At 55.9% G+C, this 27,951-nt stretch overlaps 2 protein-coding genes across 9 annotated transcripts; one reads left to right on the plus strand and one right to left on the minus strand.

Annotated features, from left to right (window-relative positions):
* Positions 1-4,024: 4,024 nt before the first annotated feature.
* ITFG2 (integrin alpha FG-GAP repeat containing 2) lies at positions 4,025-27,874 on the minus strand. Of its 6 annotated transcripts, XR_012324566.1 has the most exons (13): positions 27,637-27,871; positions 23,726-23,821; positions 23,122-23,163; positions 22,856-23,027; positions 21,907-22,046; positions 21,317-21,465; positions 20,854-20,951; positions 20,682-20,735; positions 20,490-20,581; positions 19,292-19,409; positions 18,338-18,511; positions 7,772-13,989; positions 4,025-7,379 (listed from the first exon to the last, which is right to left on the minus strand). XR_012324566.1 is itself a non-coding variant. In XM_073789167.1 (12 exons), the coding sequence occupies exons 1-12, from the start codon at positions 27,730-27,732 to the stop codon at positions 14,580-14,582; spliced, it is 1,257 nt and encodes a 418-aa protein (XP_073645268.1). In that variant the 5' UTR covers positions 27,733-27,870; the 3' UTR covers positions 14,008-14,579. The 6 variants fall into 6 exon arrangements, 5 of the variants coding, with proteins under 5 accessions (XP_073645268.1, XP_073645267.1, XP_033723088.1 ...); XM_073789167.1 differs by lacking the exons at positions 4,025-7,379; positions 7,772-13,989 and adding an exon at positions 14,008-14,609 and having other exon boundaries at positions 18,342-18,511; positions 27,637-27,870; XM_073789166.1 differs by lacking the exons at positions 4,025-7,379; positions 7,772-13,989 and adding an exon at positions 14,009-14,609 and having other exon boundaries at positions 27,637-27,874.
* NRIP2 (nuclear receptor interacting protein 2) lies at positions 8,556-16,951 on the plus strand. 3 transcript variants are annotated; one of them, XM_073789170.1, is made up of 6 exons: positions 8,556-8,896; positions 9,262-9,382; positions 12,173-12,325; positions 13,517-13,599; positions 15,088-15,140; positions 15,465-15,550. In XM_073789170.1, the coding sequence occupies exons 1-6, from the start codon at positions 8,708-8,710 to the stop codon at positions 15,499-15,501; spliced, it is 636 nt and encodes a 211-aa protein (XP_073645271.1). In that variant the 5' UTR covers positions 8,556-8,707; the 3' UTR covers positions 15,502-15,550. The 3 variants fall into 3 exon arrangements, with proteins under 3 accessions (XP_073645271.1, XP_073645270.1, XP_033723217.2); XM_033867326.2 differs by lacking the exon at positions 9,262-9,382 and adding an exon at positions 14,746-14,867 and having other exon boundaries at positions 8,560-8,896; positions 15,465-16,951; XM_073789169.1 differs by lacking the exon at positions 9,262-9,382 and having other exon boundaries at positions 8,557-8,896; positions 14,746-15,140; positions 15,465-15,560.
* Positions 27,875-27,951: the final 77 nt, after the last annotated feature.

The following is a 27,951-nucleotide window of genomic DNA, read 5'->3' on the forward strand; positions in this document are numbered from 1 at the left end:
CCCTCCCCCAGGCTGCCGGCCTCACGAGGGACTTCCACCCCCGCCTCCACCCTCGGCTCTGCTCTCTGGGTGGCGGCCTCCTTCCTGCTGGCAGCACTGCCAGGGGCTCCCTTGTCCATCACCAGCCAGAGATGCAGAAGCAGGATTCCTGGAATTCCTGAACTCCACCAGGCCATGGAGCTCTGGGGACAACGGCCTCCGTAGATCCTCCTGGGCCTGGGGACTCTTCAAGGCAACCCTCAGCCCAGCCTGCCCGCAGCCATGGGTATCACCCCTCCCCCACGCTCCCCCATCTGCTCAGTATGGAGTCCTCGGAAGCCTCTGCGGGGGTCTGGGGGACCCCTGCAGCCTGGGCCCACCTTCAGGACCTACTCTCTCACTGCAGCTTTCTCAAGCAGATCTGAGAGGGAAGCAGGGCTGGAGCCCGCTTGCCCCATACCTCGCACCCCTCCCCAGGGCACCCCGTGCTCTGCTGAACGACGCCAGCTTCAGGACGCGAATTGATCCCAGCACAGAGGTTTCAGAGCCGCTTCTGGGTCCTCCCCTCCCCTCCGCAGCCTGCCTCTCCCTCAGCCGGGCTCCAGCAGAGTGGGCAACTGAGACCAGGTCAGGTTGCTGAGCCACTAGGGCCTCAGGAAGGGCTGGGGCCCATAAGGCTGGAAGCTGGGGGGCTGGGGGCCCCTGGGGGAGACGCAGAGCCAGCCAGTCTCCATCTCACCTGCCCGACTGCAAGGCTGTCCCATCTAATTGCCCTGCCTCAGAAAGCCCTGCCACTGGGGACTTCCCTGGTGGTCCAGCAGTTAAGACTCTGTGCTCCCAATGCAGGGGAGCCGGGTCTGATCCCTGGTGGGAGAACTAGATCCCGCGTGCTGCAACTAAAGGCCCGCATGCCGCAACTAAAGACCCGGCACAGCCAAATAAATAGGAAGGAAGGAAGGAAGGAAGGAAGGAAGGGAGGGAGGAAGGAAGGAAAGGAAGGGAGGGAGGAAGGGAGGGAGGGAGGGAGGGAGGAAGGAAGGAAGGAAGGAAGGAAGGAAGGAAGGAAGGAAGGAAAGGAAGGGAGGGAGGAAGGGAGGGAGGGAGGGAGGGAGGAAGGAAGGAAGGAAGGAAGGAAGGGAGTCCCGCCGCTGCTCCGCGACGACAAGTCAGAGCACGATTCCCTGCCCAGGCCGCCCAGACCCACCTCTGGCCTCCCCGGGACGCGCTGGCCTTTTGTTTCCACCCCGCGCTGACCCACCTGCTCAAGCCCTTTGCCTTGTTGCGTCTCTTCCACCGCTGAGCTTCTGCTGGTCGTGCTGTCCCCTGAGCCACATCACTTACTCTTTTCATTACACAGTATACATAATTGCTGTTTCCGGTTTATCGTTATATTTAGTGGTTCCTGTGGCTCTTCACGGAGTTGCCCATCTCATGTTAGTCTCAAGCCAACACACTGTCTGTGGGTCCCAGGGCAGAACCTCCCAAAGGCCCACCTGGAAGACACAGCTGCTGCATTCTGGCATTGTTCAAATCCCAAGGCAGGATTTGGATGTGTGGCTTCCCCTAGGCCACCATGGTTTCCACTGGACGGTCACTGAGCACTGACATGAGACAGCATGACAGGCTTCCCGGACAACAGTCAGTGGCTTCTTCAGCAGGAGTATCACTAGAGAGCGGTGCCAGGGGTGCCCAGGGCAGGCCCGGAGCTTAGGCCAGGAGGAAACGGAGGTAAATGGAAGCAGGAAAGAAAGTCGCTAAACACAAGGCGGGGGGAGAGAAATGCTGAGGCCAGAGGGAGGGCGAAGCAGGATCCCCGCTGGCACTCGACGTTCAGGATGTCTGGAAGCAGGTGGGCAGCTTGCCAGATTCCCGAGGATCAAGATTTGGGTGCATGGCCCAGGGGTGGGGGCTGGCAAATGAGTCCCATGGGTACCAGGGAAAGGGGAGGAGTAGAAAGGGATCTGGAGTGACCGCCTATGCTGTCAGCCGGATCCTGGAAAGATCAGGTGGGCGCTCACCAAGCTGGTCTAGTGTCTCAACACCTGAGTCGTTGGTGGTAACAGCGCGTTTCCTCTTGTGTCCTGGAGTCCTGCTGGACAATTCAGCCAACGAACTTTGTGTATAAGAAGAGAGAGAAGGGAGCAAAAACAAGCAAACAAACAAGACCCTGCCCTTATAAAGCCTAAGACCTGGTGGGAAGATGGACAAGTAAACAATTTTAAATAGTGTGAGAAGTAAGGTGAGAGGTGCCTGACCCGGCTGTACTATGAGAGCAGAGGGGAGAGGCAGCTAGGGCAGAGCCTGTGTGTGTGTATGTGTGTGTGCGCGCGTGTGCACACGCTCACGCAAGAACACTCCTGTGTACGTGAATGTCAGCTCCCAGATAACAGCAGGCAGGTACCCGGGACTCACTGTGTGCTGGGCAAGGGGTTGCAAGCTCTGCATGAACCAGCCCGCCTAATCCTCCCAACACGATGAGGCCCCACGTGCTCTCCATTTTAGAGACGAGTCAACTAAGGCCCCCAGAGCTCTTAACCAGTTTGCTGTTGGGCTTCTCATTCATACTTCACAGAGATTCTGCAGATGACACGTTATTTCAGTTTTACAGATGAGAAAGTGGATTCCAAACGATTAAGCACTCCACCCAAAGTCACCCAGCTAGTAAGTGAGCTGGGAAACGTGACCAAGCTTGTCCGAATTCAACATCCTGTGCCTCGTCTGCTTTCATCAATAGCGACAAGTGCTCCTCCACCTTTCTGTGTCTTGGTGTTGTGTTTTGTTCTGTTTTTTGGTCACGCCACGCGGCTTAAGGGATCTCCTTTCCCTGACCAGGGATTGAACCCGGGTTACAGCAGTGAAAGCCCGGAATCCTAACCACTAAGCCACCAGAGAACGCCCTGTGCCTTGGTTTTGCCACCCATGAAATAGGAGCAAAGCATCCTAGTCTCAAATGTAAAAAGTGGTCCTAGCCCAGGGCTTCCCTGGTGGCGCAGTGGTTGAGAGTCCGCCTGCCGCTGCAGGGGACACGGGTTCGTGCCCCAGTCCGGGAAGATCCCACATGCCGCGGAGCGGCTGGGCCCGTGAGCCATGGCCGCTGAGCCTGTGCGTCCGGAGCCTGTGCTCCGCAATGGGAGAGGCCACAACAGTGAGAGGCCCGCGTACCACAAGAAAAAAAAAAAAGTGGTCCTAGCCTGGCAGTCTTTGGAAGATCTACCTCTTTGGGGTGGAGGTAGGGTGAAAAATTTCAAAACTGGCCCTGGCCTTCTAGGACCCTTGCTGGAGAATTGTGGAAAACAGCTTCATTCCTGTCTTAAGCAGATCTGACAAGGCCAGAGGAGAAAGCCTGAAATAGAGCTGGCTGGCCTCACCCTCCGTGGGATCAAGGGTGCTGCTTGTCTAGCTCTGAATAACCCACTCTATGGGGAATATCCTGGGAATTTCCTTATGTGGTAGGGCTGGATGATTTCACTACATCAGATGAACTCTCCTCTCCGTCCCTAATATCAGTGACGAGAAATGGCACAATTTCACTTTCTTCTTAAAAAGAAAATGTAAAAGATATTTAAAGGCATGGAAGGTTATTACAAGGAAAGTGGGAACCAGTTCATCTCCATCTGTACTGAGGTTTGGACAAGAGGGCAGGGATTTTGAATACAGCGACAGGGGTTTAGATTAGACATAAAGAAGAACTTCCTGATGAGGTGGAGGGATGCTGGAATAGCTTATGCCAGGTTCCAGGGAGCAAGCTGTGAATCTATTTAGACCAGTGCTGTCCAAGAGAAATATAATGGAGCCATGCATGCAAGTTTAAATTTTTTAGTTGCCATATTAAGAAAGTAAAATTAAACAGGTGATGTTAATTTTTATAACACATTTTCCCAAAAAAAAAGAAAAAGGGACTTCCCTGGTGGTCCAGTGGTTAAGAAAGACTCTGCGCCACCAATGCGGGGGGCACGGGTTCGATCCCTGGCCAGGGAGCTAAGATCCTGCATGTCACTGCCACACGGCATGGCCAAAACAAAAAACAAAAACAAAACAAGCAAAGAACCAAACAAAACAAAAAGCACGTTTTACTGAACCCAACAGATCCGAAATATTATCAATATAAATAACGTAATCAACATAAAAATAATTAATGAGATATTTCACGTTGCTTTTGGTATTGTTTTCAAAATCCAGTCTGTATTTTACACCTATAGGACATCTCAGTTCAGACCGGCCACATTTCCACTGCTCAATGACCATGTGTGGCCAGTAGCCATGGCATCAGTCAGCACATCAGGAATCACTGATGACTGACACCCCATGGCAGATATGAGATGTAGTCTGGTTTTACCTCAAGGCAGAAGGTTCTCCAGAAGACCTGAGGGCCTATGAGGGTGAAGGCCAAGATAGCGGTATCTCCTGGAGCCCTCTCAGCCTTCCTCGTTGCTGGAAACACAAAGACCCATTGCCCTCTGCCAGTTCCGAGAACCCACTAGGCAGGGCTCTGGGTTCCCTTTCAGTAGAGGAGCCCCTGACCCCCTGTCAGATGCAGGCTTTGGTGACTTGTTAACGCCAGTGAGTTAACGCTGTCCGGGAGAGCAAGGAAAAGGGTTCCGTCCTGGGTGGGTGAGTAGCTCTGCTCTTTCCACGTCTTGCTGGTGTGAATGACTAGTCATGGGGTGCGGGGGAGCCGGGCCGGACAGGGGGGATGGAGATCTACCCCGTCTGGGGTACAGTGTGGGAACGTCAGCCCAGGCCCAGGCTAGCCCATCTTGCCCCCGTCCGCGGCATCTCCTCCAGGTACCAGCATGGCCCTCCACCTCACCTTGTTATCATCCTGCACGATGTCATCTGTCCCCTCCCCCGGCACTGCTCTCCCCTGCTCTGTCCCCCGGCACTCAGCACTACCCAACATCATAAATGGTCTAGAGTCTGCCTTTCTGTTTTGGATGTGAACTCCATGGGGACAGGGGCTCCGTCCGACTCCCCACTGTACCCCCAGGGCCTCGCTCAGTGCCTGACACACACAGTAGGGGCTCCAAAAATATTTTTTGACTGAGTTAAAGGAAAACTTGTTATAATTCAGAGGAGGACCAAAGCAGTGAGGGAGCCGTATCTCACACTTCCATTTTTTTCTCACAAAATTTCTCACTTTGGATCCATTCTCTTCAACATGGACGTGAACCGCAAGATGAAATAAATGAGAAAAGTTACAGATATTTCCCAAGCGTCTCGGAAAGGAAAACCTCCAGTCCTTCTCGTCCTAAGAATGCAGATGGTTTAATCTTCCTGAATACTGTCCTGGGGAGTTTTCTCCCTACGTTTCACGATTAGAGCTCAGTGTAGTTATTCCTTGTGAACGAATCGGTTTGTTGAACTACACAACGGTTAGGTTAGAAAACGATGAGGGGAAGGAAGAGAGGTGAGTTATTGGCAAAGACACAGACAGTCCAGCCGAGGATATAAATGGGCCACAAAACATTGCCCGGCATTCTGACAAAGAAGAGGTCAGAGCTCTGTATTGCCAGAACGTTCCCCTCGCAAGAGCTCCCTGCAACCTGGGGGAAAGCACAGATTAACAAAGGAAGCAGCCAAGGAACACAAAAAGCAAGAGTCTCCTTACCCCTGAGCGTGTGGGATGATGAGACAGCAAGCGAGACAATATTAGTCTGAGTCACAGACACGGGGACCAGCTGGGCCTCTTCTGCAGCTGCGTTCCAGAGGATGGCATTTCCTGAGCACGGCTGGTTCCCAGGCCTTCTCAAACCCACTGGAAAAGAGGTGATGCTGTCCCCAAGCTCACCCCATCCAAACCGCAAACACCCAGGTCTCCCTTCTACACCGCAGGAGCACCTGCTCTCCCCTTGGGTGCAGTCCACGTGCTGGGACACCCATCCAGGTGGTCAGCCCGGCCCGAGGCAACGTGGCTAAGGGCCCAAGAGTTGCCTCATTCTTGTTCACCGACAGCGGCACTCCTCCAGAGAGTGCATTAATAAAGGACTCTTGAAGATCTTGAAGACTTTTCAAACCCAAGGAATGGCTGGCTGAGAATAAGGTTGGAGGAGATGCCTTTGGGCATGGGGCCTGCCCGGCATCCTGGTACGCAGGGCACTGGCTGATCGGTCCACGCACGTGGTTAATCCTACTGAAACAACCAGGGAACCCAGTACATGGCAGTGGGTCCTCTTCGACCTCTATCCCAGGCAAATATGCAGGTAATAGGTGTCAAGGCACAGGGGTGGAAGGCAGCTGGAATATTCCACTGAAACTGACTCTAAAGGAAGCCAGGACCAGGGGGTGCTGAGCTCGGTCAGTGGAATCACACTAGTGTTTGGTTTTCAGTCCACGTTTACCTTCTACATCGTGCTCTCGCTTCGGCATAACGGAGACCAAGCAGGACTCGGGAGACAGAACCGGAGGCTTTGATTCCTAGCTCTGCCACCCGACACCTGAATCTGGGGCGAGTTTTCTAAGTCTTGGGGTATTCGCTTCCTGGGGCCGCTGTAAGAAACCACCGCAACCTTGGCTGCTTAAACCAGACAGATGTGTTGTCTCACAGCTCCGGAAGCTGGAAGCCCAAGATCACGGTGAGGGCCGTGAGGGCAGGATCTGTTCCAGGCCTCTCTCCCGGCTGCTGGTGGCTTGCTGGTGACCTCTGACCTTCCTCGTCTTGAGAGGCACGGCCCCATCTTCAGCTTTCATGCTCACATGCTACTCTTCCTGCGTGCATCTCTCTCTGGGTCCAGATTTCCCCTTTTAATAGGGACACAGTCGTGCTGGAGTAGGGCTACCCTGATGACCTCATCTTAACTTGATTATCTCTGTAAAGACCCCATGTCCAGATAAGGTCACATTCTGAGGTCCTGGTGGTTGGGACGTTAACATATGAATTTGGGGGGAACACAACTGAACCCCTACCACTTAGCTAGTTTCCTCTTCTGTAAATAGGAATCATAATACAGTTGCAGTGGTTGTAAAATGCCTCAAGAAGGCATGGGGTCCGCAGGAGGCCAGTGGATGTCTGCCTTGTCTGACTGAATGTGCAGGCGCCTCCCCGGGGAGCAGGGCCCAGGTCAGGACTCACCCTGTGAGTGTCCAACACATGTCCGCAGAACCGTGGCCAGTGCTCGCTGATGACGGTGAAGACGAAAGGCTGGAGTGGAAAATCTGATGGCAGACACGCCAGGGCTATGAAAATCTGATACCGAGTGTTGGCGAGGACATGGGGCTGAGGACCCCTGGACGCTGCTGCTGGAGTGCACGTTAGTACAAACACTTCGCAGGGCAAGTTGTGTTGAAAGGAAGAAGGTGCATACCCGATGCCCCAGCAATCCCACTCCTAGGTATACACTCTCGAGGAATGCTTACACGTGCGCCCCAGGAGATGGGTGCCAAAATGTTCACAGCAGCATTGTCTGTAAGAACAAAGCATGAAAAAGAACCCAAATTTCCTAACTGTGTTGTATTCACTGGAGAAATACTATATTGCATCAAAGTGAACTAACTCGAGCTATGCGTAGCTCACGGGTGAATCTCACTAACAAAATATTGAGCAAAAAAGAGCAAATTGCAGGAGAACCTCTACAATGGGGCATGCAAGACGAAACGACACACTGCATAGAATACACACATATGTATGTGCATAAAGAGAGGTATGAGGGAATTCTCTGGCGGTCCAGTGGTTAGGACTCTGAACTCTCACTGCTGAGGGCGCGGGGTCCATCCCTGGCTGGGGAACTGAAATCCCACAAGCCAAGCGGTGAGGCCAAAAAGAAAAAAAAAAAAAAGAAAAAGATGTGAGAAATACCAGATTCAGGAGGGGATGTTAGCTGGGGAGGAGGGGTCCACAAGGAGCTTCAGTTATATTTGTAGCACTTTTTTTTTTCTTTTCTAATGAAAAGAGAAAAAAAAAAGTTATAACTTTCTGCATGCTTGAATTATAACTTTTTAAAAAGAAGCCAGGACTCAATGAGCCTTACATAAAGGAGAGGAGGAAGCTGGGGCCCTAACTGCGGGGAGATTCAGAGCTGTTCTTAGCCAGCCCTGGAAGCCAGAACCCAGCGTAAAGAAGCAAAGGATGCTGAAAGGTTGAGGCCCAGGAAGGGGGGAGGCTCCTGCTGAGAGAGAGGAGAGGAGCGGGGACACTGTGATGCTGCCCCTCTCTGTTCTGAACCTAGTGTTGGCCTGTGTCCCAGCGCCGGGGCTGCGGAGAACCCCAGGTGGAGAGCACGGCGGGGCAGCCCAGGAGACACGCGCACAGAGATGCGCGCCCTGCATCCCACACACGCCCCGAGCACGCGGGCTGCCACCGCACACTGACACACACTCCCTCTCTAACAACCTGGCACGGACACCTTGACAGTTTACAGCACAGATACACCCACCCTCTCAGACACACACACACACACACACACACACACACGCACGCACTCCGCGGCCGCCCACTCCGGCCAGGACCCAGGAGCTGGCGAGGCTGCAGAGCCTACCAGCTGCAGCCCTGCCAGCGCCCCCTCTCCTCCAGGGCTGGGTTTTTCCAGCCGGAGCCCCGCTCCCTCTACTGCAAGCTCTGGAAATTGGTGTCTGACGTCGCCGCTCCTGCACGTTATTTATTTACTTCCTCTTTTCTTCCCTCCGCTGAGGCCCTCCGGTTGGGAGAGCTGCAGGCAGAAAGCTGCCGGGTGGAGGAAGCAGAGAGGACGGTGGGCAAGACCGCTCAGGAGCCCCCGGCCTGCCCGCGGGGGTCATGAGCGTCCGGCCGGACGCCCCGAGGGAGGAGGGAGATGCCGGGGACAGGGGACAGGAGGCAGAGCTGCGGGGCCGAGCCAGCAGCCAGCAGCGCCAGCGCAGACAGGCCACCCGGTTCCTGCACAAGGACTCGGCCGACCTGCTCCCCCTGGACGGCCTCAAGAGGCTCGGCACCTCCAAAGACTGGGTGAGGCTGCCCTCCCCCCTCCCCACCCCCGGGGGCCGGGGTCCCTTCTCTCCTCTGCTGGAGGGTGCAGACCCCAGCCTCCAGCTGCCCCTCCCTGCCCGCAGGGAGGGGAGAGGCAGCCCTGACCTGTGGGTTCACCTTGACCGTGCCCGGCTCTTCACTGGGGTGTTCCCACGGCTTGGTGGCTCTGCGGGACCCTATCTATTGCTCAGCTTCCCCAAAGAGCCCCAGGCTTGTCTTAGGGGGGCAGAGAGGAGCACTTGTTAGAGCAGAGGTTTGTGGGGCCCGGGAGCCCCTGGAGCAGTCGTTTACCGCTGGGCCCGGCGGGTTCAAGGTCGCGATTCCCTCCTCTGCCTACGCCACAGGTCCGCTCACACTGGGACCGGACCTTCGGTGCCCCGCCGCCCCATCCGCGCCAGAACACCAGGGCTTCCCACGGCTTTTGCCTGGGCGTCGGGCTCCTGAGGGCCCCCTTGCTCCCTGCAGGTGCAGTGGCCCTTCCAGCCTCCTTTCCTTCCACCCCCCTGCAGCAGCGTGGCCTCCCGAGGGAACGGGGTCAGGGAGCGACACCGAGGGGTGGGTGAGTCAGGGGACAGCTGCATATACTCACTCCCCTCTGACAGAGGGAGGGGCTGAGAGAGTGGCCTTCCTCGGAGCCGGGATGCTTGGGTTCAGATCCTGGTTCTGGCACTTAGCAACTCAGCCAAGTCTCTTTATGTCTCTGAGCCTCAGTTTCTTCATGTGTTACATGAGGATCAAATTAACAGGATGTACCTCACAGGGATGTAAGAGTTACATGAGCTAATACCTGTGAAGGACTTAGAAGAGTGCCTGGATAATTGGGAGCTCTGCCTAAAGGCTGTTGTCCCTCCAGCTCCTCCTACTGTTCCATTTAGCCTGAGAGAGAAAGTAAGACCCACAAGGTCCAGAGAAGATGCCATGGCTCCGGCCTCCGGCTCACAGAGGACGAGAGGGCTTCTGTAGAAAGGCTGCGGTACTCTGTCCTCTCTCATCTCTTGGGCAGGGAGTCTGAGAGGAGGGACTCCTGCAACCTGAGGTGTATGGGGCCATTTCCAGGCTACTCTGGCAGCCCCTTCTCCCCGGAAACCTGGAGCCAGATGCAGCCCCTCACTGCATTTCCTGAAAGAGCCCTACCTTTCCACATTCCTCCCAGCCAAATGGTCACCCTCCAGGAGCCCGGCCCAGCAGCGCCGCAAGGGGAAAGGCGACCAGACTGAGACTTCAATTCAGAGAACCTCCTTGCAAAGAGCCAGCAGAGCTGAGACACAGAGGGAGCATGGAAGCAGGCTCTTTGGCTCTCGGTGGCTAGGAAATCACAGCCTCTGCCCTCTGCGGCCCATCCCTCATCTGTTCGGCCCTGGCGAAGAGGCTCTATTGACACTGCCGCCCCAGCGTGGCAGGTCCAGCCTTCTGCCCTCAGGACCACCCAGACCAACACGGAGCAGTTACCTTGCATGGCTTTGGGAGTGAAGACACAGCATTTGGGGGCCTGAGCCTGCATCCCTCGTGGGACAGGTGGGAGGAGAGCTGGAAGCCACAGAGCTGCCCTTCCCAGCCGCTCCCAGAGCTCGTTGCTGCCCTTTTCCCAGAGCTAGGTCTCCTGCTGGCAGCCTGTTGGCGGGAGCAGCCTCAAGGGCCTCATTAAGCGAAGGGTAGGAAAACAATCCCAGGCTCCCAAGGAGAGAGGGCAGGTGGGGAAGCATGTGTGGAGCCTGGAGGGACACAGCCATTCCTCGGTGAGCATTTAGGGAATGCCTACTGTATGCTGAGCTGAGCCCTGTGATGCAAAGAGGAATGAGATACAGACCTGACCTCAAGGGCAGATAACAGCTTTGAGACACATGACAAAGGGGGCCATGGGACAGGACGCTGCCCCCGCCTGGTGTGTGGAGGGAAGAGTGGGAAGAAGTCAGGCAGGGCTTCTTGGAGGAGGTGGACCCTGAGTGAATTACAGCATGCCCTTGGAACCCCAGACATAAAATAAAAGCCTCTGTCCAAATAAAGAGTAGTTCCTGAGCCAGTGGCCCAGTCTGGCCTAGAGAAGGGTGAGCAGAGGAGTTTCAGAAGGAGGGGCGTGCAGGAGCAGAGGCATGGAGGTTACGGGCAGCCTGGTCCAGGTGGCCAGAGGGGGCGCTGGGGCCCATGAGCACAGCGGGGGTGGGGGGTGGGGGGAGATGAGGCAGTGGCCGGGTCACCTGGGCTGTCACCGCCACGTAAGCACGGTGGGGAGGGGAGGGCTCTGATGGATTTTAGGCAGGGGAGTGACAGGCTTAGTTTGACATGTCGCTTTGTGCTTCTCAAACCTTACTGTGCACACAGGTCATCTGGGCATCTTGTTAAAACAAGGCTCCAGTTCAGTAGGTCCCGATTCTGCACTTCTAGGAGCTTTCTAGTGGTGGTAAAGCTGCTGATCTGAGGACGGCACTTGGAGTAGCAAGAGTTTCAGAGACTCCCAGGCTTTGAGCAGGTGGATTTGAGAGACACGTCCTTACGGACTTAGGGAGGCGTCCCAGGGACTCAGGAGAGCCGTGCTGAGGTGTGAACGAAGCAGTAACAGAAAGAGAGGTGGACCGTGAATACAGGAGGCGAAGCTGGCAGAATCTAGACGTGACTGGACGTGGCGGGGTGGCTTCAGGTGAAGGACAGTGAGGATGACGCCCAGCTTCCTAGGCTGTTTGTTTGGCCACGCCTCACAGCTTGCAGGATCTTAGATCACTGACCAGGGATGGGACCTGGGCCCCGGCAGTGAGAGCACCAAGTCTTAGCCACTGGACCACCAGGGAACTCCCCCAGCTTCCTAGTTTAGATTTGGACTTTTTTCTTTTTTGTTTGTTCTTGCTACTTTGACTTCTTTTCATCACACCATCAACTCTGGGATCTGCGACCCACAGAAGGATGAGGTCAGAGGAAGAAAAAAAGAAAAAGTGTCCCCAAGAATATGTGTTGTAGACTTGAGACAGAATTCCCCCCCAGCATCACGCGAGTGCCTGAAATGTCCCGTCCGTCTAACCGAGGAGAGACCCTTCCCCCCTCCCCATCTCTCCATTACTGAGCAATACATTGGGGTCCTGGAGAACGGCATGATTTGATACTGGGACTAGCTCTGCTCTAATGATCTGACTGCTGGGATCCTTGGGGAAGCTCTCACCCCTTCTCACTCCCAGGAGACTCAGGAGCGGGGCGGGGCTGGGGAGAACGGCCTGGGATTTGTAAAGTGAGGGAACTGAGCATCTGCACGTTTTGTGATGGAAGCAGCAACCGCACAACGTGATCCAGAGGCGTCTGGTGGAGGGGAACCCGAGCCGGCCTCAGGGGGAGCACCCCTTGGTGCAGGCCGCGATCCACGGCCAGGAGACCAGGAGGAAGACCAGCAAGACAGAGAGGCCAGCTCTTCTGGTCAACTGCAAGGTGAGACCCCCCTCCCGGTCCTGCTCCCCTCACCCACTCTCCCTTCTGCCCCAGTGGTGAGGGAGGGATGGGGGAGCCCTCTTCCCAGGCTGGGCCATAGACTGGGATCCTCCATGTCCTTTGCTTCCCGCCCCTCGCCGCCCCGTCTTTCCGAGGTGTACACGACTCCCTTTCCTTGAGCAAAGTATCACCTTTAAATGTGAGTGTGCTCCACACACACACGGTGCGCACGTGTGGGTAACGCAGCCCTCCCGCGAAAGCGCACGTGCTCCGGATCACAGCCTTGTCATCCCCAGAGCCAACGCCGAGCCGTTCCTTCCCTTCCGCCCATCCTTGCTCCATGCTTCCTCTGCCTGTCATCCTAGGTCCACGTTCTCCGATCCTTCCAGCCTCAGCTGTCACTGCCTCCGGGAAAGCCCCCCTGACTTTCCCGATGGAAGAGCCTTTCCTCCGGCTCAACATCTAAGGCTCTAGACTCACAACCCACAGCCTTAACACTCTCCGTGCACTGGTGCCCCTCCACTCCCCTGCATCCTGGGGCGCAGCCTCCCCTGCTGCCCCTTCCACGTGCCCACGCACAGCAGACCTCAGCAAACCGTGTGGAAGGAGAAAACAATATGTTTTGCGGTATCCAAGTGCAAACCCAAACGTCTGTTTTTATCTAAAAGGAAGCGACCTTGTCTTCCTTCGCCTGCGGTGGCGAATCTGTTCCCCACATCTAATTTCCTAACCAGGTATCCCTCCTCATCCCCACCCCCGATTCCTCTAATGGGAGGCCCTCGGCACCACTGTCAACAAGCACAGGCACAGACCTACACTTCGGGGCGAATCCTCCCCAAAGTACACTCTCACCGCCTGCGGCTTTACTTCCTTTCTTGATTCCATATCTGACCCATTTCTGCTCAACTGTATGAGTCCCATAAAAAACACCCTTAACTCACTTTTTGTGGGCCGGAGGCCGCACTCAGCGGCTTGTGGGATGTCAGTTCCCCGACCAGGGATTGAACCCGTGCCCTTGGCAGTGAAAGCGTGGAGTCCTAACCACTGGACCGCCAGGGAATTCCCAGCCCTTCACTCATTTCTGAAAGGGACCCATCAGGGGCTGGGAAAGGTGACAGAGCCAGTCCCAACCCTTTCTCCCCCCTACCCCCTGGGGACTCACGGAGTCCCCTCCCCTCCCCCTTTTCTCAGTGCCAGGACCAGGTTCTTCAGGTGGCTGTGGACACGGGCACCCACTACAATCAGATCTCCGCTGGATGCCTCAGCCGCCTGGGGTAAGACGGGGGCCCAAAAGAATGGGTAGGGAGGGGGCTTCTTCTTGGGGTGATGAAAATATTCTGAAATTAGTGATGGTTGCAGAACTCTGTTGTCTACTTTATTTTTATTTATTTATTTTTGGCTGCGTTGGGTCTTCGTTGCTGCGTGTGGGCTGTTTCTAGTTGCGGGGGCTACTCTTCGTTGTGGTGCGCGGGCTTCTCATTGCGGTGGCTTCTCTTGTTGCAGAGCACGGGCTGTAGGCGTGCGGGCTTCAGTAGTTGTGGCACGTGGGCTCAGTAGCTGTGGCTTGTGGGCTCTAGAGCGCAGGCTCAGTAGTTGTGGCGCACGGGCTTAGTTGCTCCGCGGCGTGTGGGATCTTCCCGGTCCAGGGCTCAAACCCATGTCCCCTGCATTGGCAGGCGGATTCTTAACCACTGCGCCACCAGGGAAGTCCCTCTGTTGTCTACTTTAAAAGGGTGACTTTTGGGAGTTCCCTGCTGGTCTAGTGGTTAGGATTCAGAGCGTTCACTGCCGTGTCCTAGGTTCAATCCCTGGTCCAGGAACTGAGATCCCACAGGCCACGTGGCACAGACAAAAAAAGAAGAAAAAGGGTGTCTTTCACAGTATATGAACTGTATGTCAATAAAGCTGTTACTTTTTAAAAAAAAATTATTTTAATTTATTTATTTTTGGCTGTGTTGGGTCTTTGTTGCTGCGCACAGGCTTTCTCTAGTTGCGGCGAGCAAGGGCTACTCTTCATTGCAGTGTGCGGGCTTCTCATTGCGGTGGCTTCTTTTGTTGCAGAACACAGGCTCTAGGCACGTGGGCTTCAGTAGTTGTGGCTTGTGGGCTCTAGAGCGCAGGCTCAGTAGTTGTTGCACACGGGCTTAGTTGCTCCACGGCATGTGGGATCCTCCCAGACCAGGGCTTGAACCCGTGTCCCCTGCATTGGCACGTGGATTCTTAATCACTGCACCACCAGGGAAGTCCCAAGCTGTTACTTCTTTGAAAAGAGGTGACAGGGGCTCTGGCAGAGAAAACAGGATTTAGACCCCACGTGGGTCCAGGGTTGGCTGAGAACCCAAAGCGTGGCGGGGAGGGACACTAGCGGACTAGCGGCATGGGGGCCTCTGGTGGCCATAAGCCTTGCTTCCCAACCACAGGTTAGGGAAGAGGGTCCTAAAAGCCCCATCTGGGGACCTGGCGCCTGGGTCCCCAGCCCAGGTGGAGCAGCTGGAACTACAGCTGGGCCAGGCAACTGTGGCGTGCTCGGCCCAGGTGGTAGGTAAGTCCCCTCTCCGTCAGCATCCCCGCGTCTCTGCTCTTGCAGCTCTCCCTCCTGGGCGGGGCGAAGGCAGAGCCTGTCAGCTCCTGCCAGCACAGACAAGGTACCCCCAAAGATGCTCTGATTATCCCCAAGGTTCTCTGGCCTCGGGTGGTGGGGGGAGCAGAGAAGGGGCGAGTGCTGACAGGAGGACAGCAGCATTCTCAAACGGTTCCCGCAGATGTGGAGAGTCCTGAACTCTGCCTTGGCCTGCAGACTCTGCTCTCTCTCAAGGTAAGGAGGATGCTCGTGCTGACACCCACACCCAGGGCCTGACCCCGAGCGCTGGGAAAAAGAAGTAGGGGGCACGGGTGTGGAAGCATGGGCCAGGCTCCGATGAGACGGACTTGGAGATGTGGAATTTCACCCTCGATGCTTAGAGGTTCCTTATTTGTGAAAAATATGGAGAACTGGGTCCCTCCATGATAGCGGTCCAGGTGAATGGAAACAGGGAGGAGAAAAGAGCAGGGTGCTGTGGGAAGGCGGAGGGGAACAAAGCAGCGCGGCTGGGAGAGGGGTTACCTGCCCAGGTGAGCTCACCGTCCCCCAACCCCACAGTGCTGCATTGACCTGGAGCATCGCGTGCTGCGGCTGAAAGCCCCCCTCCCTGAGCTGCCCTTCCTGCCTTTGCACCAAGAGCCGGACCAGTGACCGCTGCCCCAGATGGTCCCCAGGGGAAAGCTCCTTTCCTGAAGGGAAGAGCCATGGGGGGATGGGGCATGACTAGAGCCAGGTAGCTGGGACAGCTGGGGCTGTCCCTCTTGTCACCACCTTGGCCCCTTTCCCGTTTCCCAGTCGGCCACACTCCTCTGCTTCTCAGCACCTGCCCCATCCCCCAGGAGGAATGTTCCCTGGAGAGGGTCCGCGATCTCAGGGTTCTGGTTTCCCCGTCCTCTCTCATCCCCGCCGTCCCAAGAAGAGTGGAGCTAAGTCAGGACTGCAGAAAAGGACATCAGCAGAGCGGGGTCCTGGCTGGGCCCCTGGCACAGCATGGGGTGGCCCGAGTCCAAGGCTACAGCCTGCTGCTGGCCCCTGCCTGCCCCGTCCACCCCGCACACCGTCGAGGCCTTGACTCCGCGTGGCTCGCCTCACAACTAGCCTGCCCCCCTCCCTGGCCCGGGCCCCTGGCCCTGCTGTGTCCACTTCTCTGATCTGCGCATAGCTGAGCGGGAGAGAAATGGTCACCACAACAGTAGAGAAATGCCTAGCCCATGAGGGCCGGGGGTTCCTTCATCGGCTGCCTCTTCTGGGGCTGCAAACGTCTGAAGCCAATTATTAGTCGATGCCCTGCGCAAACCTTGGGTAAACCTCTACTATTTACTCCAGATACGTATCCTCCACCTGCTTCCTCACCCACTGGGCATGTGTGGACAGCCCTGTGGGGAACTGCCCCCCAAGGCAGACAGGAATGGTGACGTTGCCAGGACCCAAACTTAACCTGACCAATATTCCTTCTTATTTCTAGAACTATCCACTTCATTAGACCTTCTTCCCACCCCTCATCTCTGGCCTCCTGAGCTTGAGCTGTTTTTTTCTGGCATCAGTGGCTACCCAACCCCCCCACCCCGGCCCTGAGTCCAGCAAAGACACAAGGCGGCTTTGCTACCTTCCCTGTGAAGAGCCCAAACCTCAAAGGGCCAGGCCCCCGGGTGCCTCTCTGGCTGGTTTGAGTCTCTCATATGTTGGATTACGGGAGAGGAAGACAGTGGTGTAACTAACCCGACCAGGGGACTAGGACACTCAGCTCGGAGTCAAAACCCTGACCCTGGAGTAGATTAGATCCGAGCAGAACCAGGATCTGCCGTGAGCCCTGGCCATACCTTTCTCAGCTGAGTCCTCTGCACCCAGAGGAGAGGAGAGGGGCTCACTGGCACAGGTGTGAGAGTGCGCTGGCCCCTCTGGCCCTGCTCCTCGACCCCTGCTCTCCCGGGCCTCTCCCTGTCCCCCTCCCTTCCGCCTCCTTTGCTTCTGCAATTGCAGACCCAGGCCCAAGGAGGCCCTCAGCTCAGTGGCTTCCCCATTTGAATAAACACCTGTTTGTCCTAGCTAGTGTCCTTCTCTGCTTCTCAGACACTGAATGATCACTCTGCCCTTGTTCCCTTACAGAAGGAAATGTGAAGGGGGACATTCCCTCGGGCTGACCCCTCTGGCTGGGGTCACTATAACTGACAGCAGTGGCTTTCCAACTCCTCTGAACACAACTCAGCAGGAAGTGTATTCTACGTTGCACTCACTACACACACGTGCACGGACACACACAAGTACAACAAAACAATCCTTCCCTACACGTGAGCAACATACTCCCATATTTTTGGTCCTACTTAGTCTACTCTATCTCATTTATTTAAAAAAATTGCCGACCACAACCCAACAAAGGATCGCAACCTACAATTCGAAGACCACTGATTCAGAGCACAGGAAGCAAGAGAAGAAGGGATATACGTGGCCCAGGGTATCGTTCTGATCGTGGCCTGCCTGGACTGCAAACCCGCATCAGACTTTAAAATCATGAGGGTGAACAACCAATACACTTACAACCATCCTGTTTCCCACTTCCAGTGCAGTGTCCAGTTTATTAGGTGAGATATCCCTCACTTTACTATAAAGCAGGCTTCGCGTTAGGTGACCTTGCCCAGCTAGAGGCTGATGTAAGTGTTCTGAGCACGTTTGTCACAGGGTAGGCTAAGCTGTGACGTTCGGTAGGTGAGGTGTGGGAAATGCATTTTCAGTTTACAATATTTTCAACTTACGATGGATTTATGAGAGTGAAACCCATCATAAGTCAAAGATCTGTGGTTGGCCATTCGTGTAACAATCACTGACGTCAGTGACCTGGAGCCGTGCCACAAAAGATGGAACTTGGGGGTGGGGCCTCACTGCCATCGCGCCACTGGCCCCAAAGTCTGGCTGGGGAGCAGTAAGAGATCTGTAGTCCCTCCTCACAAACAAGTCTGTTTCCCACACAACAAGAGTGGGGAGCTCTGGGGAGGGGGCAGTGCCTACCGGTGTGATGGGCCAGGCACACGAGGAAAGGGGCAGAGGAGCAACTCGTCTCCTCCTTCACCAGAAAGACCATGAGGTCTACAGTTCCCAGTCCCCCGAGGGTTGCCGCCATCCCTCCTCTATAATGTGCGCTCCCTGTCCTGCAAACACCGTGGACAGCTTGCGGGGTGGGGAGGTTCAGAAGGGTCCCGTTTAGCCAAGACGGTGGTCCAGCTAGGAGGCATCGCGGAGGCCTGGGGGGGCACGCTGTGGCGGCCCATCGGGATGGTAGAGGGTTTGGTGAAGCAGGGCCCGGGCGGCGGGGAGGTCGTCAGGGTCTGCGGGCAAGAGGGGCTGGTGGGTCTGCTGGGACCTGGCCTCCCGCAGCAGCCCCGCCCCCAGGACTCCCCCACCCCAGCTCCCGCAGCAGCCCCGCCCCCAGGACTCACCCACCCCCAGCTCCCGCAGCAGGCCGCAGAACTCTGGCTCAGCCTCTAGCACTTTGAGCAGGTTGGTGGACTCCATCCGCTCCAGCTGCACCTCCCAGTACACGTAGATCTTCTGATTGAAGGTGACGTACACGAGGCAGGGGCTGTTGCAGCCCCCTTTGCAGGCGTAGAGGCCTGGGGGAGGGGTGGCGGGGGTAGGAGAAAAAGGTCGGGGAGGTTTATGCCCGGCGCGGGCGGCATTCGTGTCAGCAGTTTCTATCCACCCGTGGACGCCAAGCAGAAAACTAAAGGCCCTCTTTCTATTTCTTCCTTGCTGGGAACTCAGTAAAGCAGGTAAAACGTAAAATATCTGGCCCATTCCAGATACGGAGAACCACAGTAACAAAGCCCAGGCAGGACAGTGTCCTAGGAGGTGACACGTGCTGGTTTCCCATCTCAGTGACAGCCCCAGGGTAACGCGGGGCGGCTTCTCCTGGGTGGTGATCCCTCTTCCCAGGTCACTGCAATGTGGCACCAGCGCGTCGTTCAAGTGTTACCATTTCAGTGACCAGAGACACCCCCAAAGGAGTTAACGCTGCTTCCCAAGGTCCCCGATTTGGAACTAAGAGAATGGAACTTGGAGAACAGTCTTCAGAGTCCTGACATGTTCAGATGGGGAGGAACTTTCCCATATCTCCACACAGCAGGTAGACAAGAACTCATCCGACTCTTTCTTTTTCTGAACAACCCGCCCCCCATATCTGATCCTTTAAAATATCCAAAGATAGACACCTCACTGTCTTTCATCTCCTCTTAGTTAAAACCATAAAGATGGCAATCTGGTGTCCACTCACACCCTCTAACCGAAGAGCTGAAGAACTCGTTTGTTTACGAAGACTTGTGTCAGGGGCCGCAGTGAGAGTGGAAGCAAGGGGGACAGGTGTGCTTAGCAAGGGGCGCAGGGCAGGGTCCCACCTGCACAGAAGGCGCGGACGTTCTCGTCCACCTGGAAGCGCACGACGGTGCGGTTGTGATCAATGATGTACGTCTGTCCATCCCAGGCACAGGCGACCACCTCCTCGTGCCCGTTGCCCTGAAAAAGGCCAGAGACAGGGATGCAGGGGTGGCCAGGAACCGTTTTATTTTATTTTTATTTTTTCAATTTATTTATTTTTCGCTGCATTGTGTTTTTGTTGCTGCGCGCGTGCTTTCTCTCTAGTTGCGGCCAGCGGGGGCTACTCTTCATTGCGGCGCGCGGGCTTCTCATTTTGGTGGCTTCTCTTGTTGTGGAGCACAGGCTCTAGGCGCGCGGGCTTAAGTAGCTGTGGCTCGCGCGCTCTAGAGCGCAGGCTCAGTAGCTGTGGCGCATGGGCTTAGCTGCTCCACGGCACATGGGATCTTCCCAGACCAGGGCTCGAACCTGTGTCGCCGGCTTTGGCAGGCGGATTTCTAACCACTGCGCCACCAGGGAAGTCCCCAGGAGCTGTTTTAGAAAGGCTTCCTGACCGGGTGGATGAAATTACGGGAGCTGTGGACTCTGGCTCCGGGTGACAAACAGCTGGGAAGGCAAACCCCCTGCGTTTCTCACCGAACATGTCCCGGCACCCGGCACCAGAGGGGGCTGCTGAATGAGCCGCCCCCCGAGAGTGCTCGCGACAACCCTAAGTAGTAGAGGCGATGCCACTCCCATTTTATATTGAGGAAGTGACGTCACTCCCATTTTATATTGAGGAAGCGCCAGCTTACAGAAACAAGCTCACTCACCCAAGGCCACCCGGCCGGGAGGTGGCAGAACTGGACTCAGAGCCGGGCTTGTCCTGACCTGACCTCAGAGCCTCACGCCTCTTCTCCTAGACCCTCAAGCAGGCACAACGGCCGCATCAGCGCAGCCCCACCTGCCGACCCAGGGGCCACAGCTCTGGTGAACACGTGAACACACACTCGTGTGCGGACATCTGCAGATGGGCGAGCAACTCAGTTCTGGACCCTAAGAACAAGTTGCTTCTCTTTGGAGCCATCGGCTCTGCTGAAATGGGAGCTTCCCCAGCGGCACAGAGAACAGCGCTGAGCCCGTGGAGTGGGCGGAGCTCGGGGGCCAGGCCTGTCTAGGGAGCCTTGAGGGAAAGGCGGAGTCGGCGGAGAAGGGAGAATGGCCCCAAGGGCCCCCACTCACCGTGACGTCCAGTTTCTCGAGGGCGAAGAGCTGGTGGTCCACCTGCACCGACCACAGCAGCTTGTCCGCCTCCTCCGTGAGCTTCAGCGTCCCTGCGGGGAGAGGCGGCCAGGCTGGGGGCAGAACCCCGCGCAGACCCCGGGCACACCCCTGCCCACCCTGCACGGCCCATGGCTGACCCGAGGGACTCACCATCCAGGGTGCAGAGGGCAAAGAGGCCCGAGGCGCCGCTCTTGGGGCTGCGGCCTGCGGACGCAGAGGGAGGGGCGGTAGAAGGACCGGAAGAAGGAAAGGCGAAAGGCAAGGCTGTACCTCCCCTCCCCCCTCACCTCTGCACCTCCCGCCCCGCCCCTCCCCGCCCCACCTCGCTTGATGTTGCCGATGAGGTGAGTGGAGACGTTCTTGTTGTGGATGCGGCCGGACGTCTGGTGCAGCACAACGTCTCGGGCAGCGGGGGTCTCCCTGTGGTGGGGGACGGTGGCTAAGTGGGAGCCCAACAGAGCTGGGCTCTCCGGACCCGCGTGGGCCCCATCTCTGTGCGAGTTTCCAGGACGTGAATCAGCTGGGAGACCTATCGCCCACCCCACCTGGGCCAGTGGGCAAGTCGAGAGAGAGGGACGGAGCTGCCAGGCTGGAATCTCAGAACCTCTTCCAGTTGCTGCGTCAGGGTCAGGATTCCCTGGGTCCCGAAATAATCTTCCTTAATGGGGCAGAGGTGCTTGTGTCGGGACCCAGCTGAAGCTGCTCCAACCACAGACCCATCCACGACTGTGGGCGCCCACCTCGCTGCCAGGCACCCCACCATCCACAGGCCCGCCCCCCCTTACCTAGTACCCTCCTCGGGCCCCTCAGAGGTGGGAGGCGGCCCAGGGTCTGTGTTCCAGGTACACAGCAGAATCGCGTAAGCACAGCCTGGCTGAGACACCATTAGCTCAGGAAGACCCATGCGCCCTGGAGTCACCGAGAGACTGTCCACCTGCACCAGAGAATGGGGGCTTAAGGGAACTGCTGGCGAGAGAAAGGGGAAAGCCTGCAGAGGACGGGGGTGGGCAGGGGCCCTGGGACATGTCCTCAGCCTTCCAGGGCAGCATCAGGGGGACGCGCAGCGTCCACGGGGCTCCTGCTGGTGCCACCCTCTCCACAGGGAGCACCTGCGCTCCCGCAGCACGGATCCCGACGCGACACACCCACCATCACATCCCTAATTCTTAGCACAATGTTCCTTCCTGTCGGCCTGTTAGTGGCCATCTCCCCTAAGACCCTGATTCGAAGTGATCTCCTCTGGGTCTCTGTCAACAAGGTGGTTTTCCCTCCTTCCCACCCTGAGCCCCAGCCCCCGCCTGTTCTCCCACAAGCCCCCTCCAGGAGGGAGGCCCGTTCTGCTCCTGGGCTGTGGCCCCCATGCTCAGCCTCTCACCTGACCCTCCAGCATCCACTTCTTGAGTGACACCAGCTGCCCTGTCAGATGCTCGGTACCATCACCCAGGTCCTCCCAGCGGAAAGCCCGGACTACGCGGTCTGTGTAACCCACCACCAGCTCGCAACAGCCATCGCCATCTGTGGATCCAGAAAATGAGACGAGTTTGGAGCCAAACCTGTCTTCGCCAGCTGCAGTCCTACAAGCACGCCCTCCTCCCCGCCCCTCTAGCACCACCGCCACTGGCACTTGTTATCAGGTTCGACCTCAGGCCCACCTGCCGACCTGCCACATCACCCCTTGAGCCAGGCACCCGCTCCCCTGCCTGCTCTTGCACCCAGAGCCACACAGCTGCCTCGCAGGGCCTGTCGCTTCTTCCCCCAGGTACACGACTCGAGTGCCCTGGTGCACCCATATCCCTACCAGCACCTTTGAGACAGCCTCTGGCCCAAGTACCAGCCCCATATCCAAGCGGCTGTACCAGGTACAGCCTCTGGCCCACGTACCAGCCCCGTATCCAAGCGGCTCACTCTTGCAACCTGGAGCTGTTGATCAGCTGTCCCCTTCTCGGCAGGGACTCCCCGACAACTCCACTTAGAACAGCCAACTCGACCTCAACGCCCTCCAGCCCCTTTCCGTGGGCGATCTCCTCCACGGCACTCACTACTTTCGAATATACTATTTAATTTTCTTACCACATTGCTAGTGTTTATTTTCTGTCCCTTCCTAGTAAAGGTCCAAGAGGGCAGTCACTTTTGTCTGTTTTATTCACTATTGCAATCCCAGTGCCTGGAACGATGCCTGGTTTATAACGGGAGCTCAGCAGCCTGGCGTTAAATGCATGACAACTGCCCAAACAAACACTGACGAGACCCCTGGCTCCCTCGAGATCTGCTCTGCTGCCCCTTGACTCCTATTCCCTGGCTGCCTGCAAGACAGCCATGCCCACCGATGTCGCTGATCAGCATGACCTTGGTGTTGGCGGGGATGTGCTGCTTGAAGACGGGGCGCTGCTCCTCCCCGCCGAGGGTCTCGTGGTGCCCAGAAGCATCCGGGGCCTTAGTGGGCGTAAGGTCACACAAGTGAAACCAGCCCTCGGCACTCACGGCCACCACCAGGTTCTGGGAGAGACAGAGGTAGAGGAGGGGGCTGGTCGTCAGAGCACAGGAGTCGGGGATGGACCGAGGGAAACCCGCAGCACCCTGGGCTTCCTACCTTTCCTTTATTACACACATCTCCAACCCCGACGCACGTGAGCTGCAAAAGAAGAGAGAGGGGCTCAGGGGGACACGCTAAGGGTCCCCAGTGCTCCCTAACCTCTGTGAAGCACGGAGCGGGCTTCTCATCACCGTCATTCACTGAAAACTCCTGCGCACGCCCCACATCGAGAGGCCGGGCTAATCCCGTTACTGTGCTCTGGGTCCAGTTCACCAGACAGCAGTGTAAGGACCTGGGGTAGTGAAGACAAGTTGGGCTTAAACAAAACAAAAACTACATCAATAGAGCCGGACTATCATACTTCTAGACGTATTCAAATGACTGCCCCCATGTTCTACTACACTTCGTACGATCAGACAACCTCAGCAGATCCACGAAGAACTAAGGGAGTCATTGCACCACATAAAATGAAAACCAGCCCAGCTGTGTGTGCGCATAACATCTGGGAAGCCTGGGGGCTTCCCTCCGATTCAAATGGACCCTTAACCAGTAGCTGGCGACCTCGGACACGCTGGGGAGCTCATGCGTGCGGCCCAGCCTCGACAGTCCCTGGGCAGGAGGGGTCCCTTCCCCCTGGAGACCCAGGGAGCTGAATACTGACCATTCCCTGGCAGGAGCAGGTGAGCCACGGCCGGCTGTCATCGTTCTTATACACGGACAGCTTTCCACTGGTGTCTCCCACCACCAGTTCATTTAACTTCAAATGGAGAGAGAAGAGAGGGTTAAGCTGGGGTCCTGCTGAGCCACTCAAGCCCTTCTCGACTGGGCCCACTCCGCGGAAGTCACAAGACCTCAACCTGCATCTTCAGCACCTTTATTAGCAAGATTTCGAGACCAACACAGTCACAGTCTCCCAGGTTCTTTACCTCCAGTTAGGGGTATGTGTGTGTTGAGGGCAGGGCAGGTTAGAGACGGGCCAATACAGAATCTGTGCTCCGTCTCAGAAAAGTCTGACATCTGAACAGCTCAATGCCCCACACGCCTGCTTTCGGCGCTTCTAATTTGTCCTTACGCATGGGATACGTTAGGAAAATGACCCCAAATACGTAACCTTTGGAGAATTTAACTTCAGAGCTCATATTTAATCAGGGACCAAATAAAGACAACGTCAGCTCTGGGGTCCTCCCTCCCCTGGCAAGGCCTTTCGACGTTGGTGCGTCTGAGTGAACACGGTTGGTGGAGGTGCCGGAGGGGCAGCATCCCAGCTCTGGGCCTCTGGTGCCCCCTAGTGGTGGGTAAGCTCCCAGGAGGGTCTGGAGCCTCTTCGCCGTTTACATGTGGGCTCCCCATTTCCCAGCGGTTCCTCAAAGGCTGGCCGCCCTTTCAAGGGGATAACGATGATAGCCAGCTGGCTCCAAATGCCATTTCCAGAAATACTTTCATGATTCCTTCTTGGGGGGGCATCTAACACCCTTTCCTGTCCTCAGAGTGAATATTAGATTCTCAAGAGATTTAATTTTAAAGGCAACAAAAACATAACAGATCAACAGTAAGAAAAAATGAGAAACAAATTGGGGTTTATTAATAATGATTTGAAGCTTACATTTATTATATTTTAATAGTTATGGCAGTTTCTGGTGGGGACATTAGATAATAGAACCATAAAACAAGTTTATCTATTTACATCAAACCCTCTGCACCCTGGAGGACTTCTGCAGACACACAGGAGAAAGGCTGAATAGCGCAGAGCCTCCGAGCGCAGCTGCCTGAATTTGAATCCAGTCCTCTATGCCTGAATCTTTTCATCTATAAAACGAGGATCACAAGACTATCCACCTCATAAGGTTGCCGTGAGAACAGAGCTAACGGAGGGAAGCATCTAGAAAGGTGACTGACAAATAGCAAGAATAACGGGGGTTTTCAGCTTCCAGTTAAATGCCTCCAAGGCTTGGGGATCTTAGCATCTTTCACACAATTCACTCTTTTTCTATACATTCATTCAATAAATGCCAAAGTCCATGGTAGGCCCTCGATAAATGTTTACTTAATGACAAATTAAAGATTTTTTTTTTAACAAAGAAAAATCAGAATGAAAGAGAATGCCCAGTCAACCCTTGAGTTTTCAGGGAAAGTTGAACAACCCGTTAGGGGCCCAAAGACAAATGCCACAGATCCACAGTTGTACAGCTGCTGAGAAGGACCTCAGTTTAACAAGGGCACAGACGAAGGAATAAAACTGTAAAACAGTGTGGTGAGTGCGGTGAGTGAGTAGATACAACTCAGTAGGCGACCTGGATGAGCACGATTCCGGGGTCGCCCATCTGCTCCCCAGCACTTCTGCTCCTCTGTGGTCCATCCTGGCTCTGGCCTCTGGAGGTTACTCAGTGACACTAAAGAACACCTTCAGTCAGAAATGCTACCAGAGAAAGGAAGTGTGCTCTTTCTGTGACCTGCGTCCCCCTTCTAGACACCGTCTCCCCACTGGTTCTGTGGGGTTCTCGAGGGTGTGTATTCTATCCCTGGCTTCTCCCTCTGACTTAGCAGGAAATAAATTACTTGCAAATAACTTTAGGTTACTGGTTTAATGGGATGAAATAAGTATTTTTCCTGCCCCAAATCTCCAAAGGCTGGCCTGGAGAATCAGTACCAAATTCCTATCCATACTCATGCAGGCTGAGTGTACCACACCTGATTAGTAGCCAACTACCTCACCTACTTGCCCTTCTTTCAATTATATTTATTAATAACAGGCAAAACCCTTCAAACTGCTTTGAGATACATAATGACATTTGCCTTTAATAACAACCCTCATTTATTCAACAAACACTTACTGAGTGCCTACTATGTCCCAGGCACTATTCTAAGTATTGGGAATACAGCAGTGAAAAAAAGTTTTAAAAATTCCTATCCTTACAGAGCTTACAATGCTTACAACTAAGGTTTAAAAAAAAAAAGAGGTAGGGAATTCCCTGGCGGTCCAGTGGTTAGGACTCCACGCTCTCACTGCCGAGGCCCAGGTTCAATCCCTGGTCGGGGAGCTAAGATCCCACAAGCTGCACGGCACCCCCACGCCTCCCCTCCCCCCCCAAAAAAGTAGTGTGATATACCTAATATTGCAGAACTGAGTGTGCAATTCACTTAGAAAAGTAAAATTGCCAAAAAAAGCTGACACTGTGAAGCTAGGAAAAAAAGGCACGTGTGCCTTTTTAAACAATCAGGTAAAATAGAAAATAATGCACATCTAACGTCACTCTGTTAATGTACTATTTTAAAATGCCTCCCTTGATTGTCTCATAAAATTATACTGCTGAGCATATGAAGAAACGAGAGAGCCCAGAAAACATAACACAAATTTATGGGAATAACTTTTTCCTCCCTAGACAGGATAGAGCCAAGAGGCCTCATAAAGTACTTTTTCCATCACAGCGCAAAGGAGGCTGGGGGCGGGGTTGGGGGTGAGTGATGGGGACGTTTTAGCCCGAATTTTTTTTCCCTGGGAAGAGAGCACAGACAAGTTAGGGAGGTGAGGATGAGATGTGAGGGAGGCAGAGAAGCGACGGGGTCAGAGGGTAGGAGAGGAGAGCAACCATGTGCTTTGCATACACACCCTCGAGGACCCCCACGGAAGCCTGGCGACACCAGTGGGGAGACAGTCTCTAGAAGGCGGACGCAGGGCACAGAAAGCGCACTTCCTTTCTGTCAGCTTTTCATATGAAACTGAGATTATGGAAAAGTGTCCCACACCATCAACGGCCACCGTTCCCTTGGATGCTTCACCCCAGAACCCTTTACATCTTGTAATCAATGGGCCTCACTACATTTCCCTATTCTTCTATCACCCTTCCCCCGCCCCACGCTGAGCTACCTGCGGGCTGGGGCTTTTGAATTCCCAGAACGCAGCAGAGCCCTCGGCCCATAATCAAACGCTACCGACGACGCTAACGCGTCCTGAGCGTTAACCGAATGCCAGACACGGTTCCACCTGCTCTACCTGTATTAAGTCACTTAACCGACGGGAAAAGGAAGGACCGCTGGGGGAGGAAAGGGACATGGACACTGAGCCAGTAACTCAACCGAGGTGGGCCCGCCGGGCGGAGACGCCCCGGCCAAGCGCCGAGAGCAGTCCGGTGGGCCCGGCCGAGCCGGGCGGTGCGGAAGGTGCTCCCGCAGGAGCCGCACGCGCGCTCTTAGCCTACTTCCGACGCTCTGAAAGGGAAGGCGGCCCCGGAGGAGCTGGGAACTCGGCCACCACAGTTCACAGACTCCTCTTGGGAACAAGTGACTGACCAGGCAGTGCACCCGGTACGCGAGGCCCTAGAAGGACACTGGAGCAGGGCTCCGGACCAATCCAGCCAGGATGCCGGGTACCCCAGCCGCCCACACAGCCCTTCCCAATCCAGCTCTCAGCGCCGTGCCCGCACCGCCCGCCGTGCAACGCACGCCGTCCACGCCCACACCGTACGCACTCGCAGCACGCACACGCCGCCGCGGGCGGCCTCCTCCGCTCCGCCCCACCCCGCCCCACCCCGCGGTCGCAGACTGGCTGCGTCTCTCCAGTGCGCATGCACTGACCGTGTCGTTATCGACGTCTCCGAGGCAGATGGCGTGTGGGAAGAGGCTTCCGCTGAACTCCAGGGCCACGCGCTGTACGTAGCTAACCGACCTCATCGCAGCTCCCAGGGCTCAGAGACCGGGGAGCCCCGCTAAGTGTTCCCCGAGCCCCTCCCGACGGCCGCCCGAGCGGAAACCCACCCACAGCGGGAGCTTACGTCACCCCCTGCGCCTCCAATCGCTGCCTTCCTCGCTTAACCTGAGAGGAGGCGGGCCTTCCGGGCGCGCCTGGCGTGGGGGCGGGGCTGAGTGACAGGGCCTCGGGCCATTCCTCTT

The sequence above is a fragment of the Tursiops truncatus genome, chromosome 11 (genome assembly GCF_011762595.2).
Source record: "Tursiops truncatus isolate mTurTru1 chromosome 11, mTurTru1.mat.Y, whole genome shotgun sequence".
Classification (NCBI taxonomy): domain Eukaryota; kingdom Metazoa; phylum Chordata; class Mammalia; order Artiodactyla; family Delphinidae; genus Tursiops; species Tursiops truncatus.

What these genes read in the sequence shown, in the direction of transcription:
- NRIP2 (XM_073789169.1), top strand. Translation starts at nt 8,708, where the DNA reads ATGAGCGTCCGGCCGGACGCCCCGAGGGAGGAGGGAGATGCCGGGGAC. An exon ending in TCGGCACCTCCAAAGACTGG is followed by an intron (nt 8,897 to 12,172) that starts GTGAGGCTGCCC and finishes TGATGGAAGCAG; the next exon opens with CAACCGCACAACGTGATCCA. An exon ending in GGATGCCTCAGCCGCCTGGG is followed by an intron (nt 13,600 to 14,745) that starts GTAAGACGGGGG and finishes TCCCAACCACAG; the next exon opens with GTTAGGGAAGAGGGTCCTAA.
- ITFG2 (XM_033867197.2), bottom strand. Translation starts at nt 27,732, where the DNA reads ATGAGGTCGGTTAGCTACGTACAGCGCGTGGCCCTGGAGTTCAGCGGA. An exon ending in ATGTGTGTAATAAAGGAAAG is followed by an intron (nt 23,028 to 23,121) that starts GTAGGAAGCCCA and finishes TGTCTCTCCCAG; the next exon opens with AACCTGGTGGTGGCCGTGAG. An exon ending in TGCCCTCTGCACCCTGGATG is followed by an intron (nt 20,582 to 20,681) that starts GTGAGTCCCTCG and finishes CTCTCCCCGCAG; the next exon opens with GGACGCTGAAGCTCACGGAG.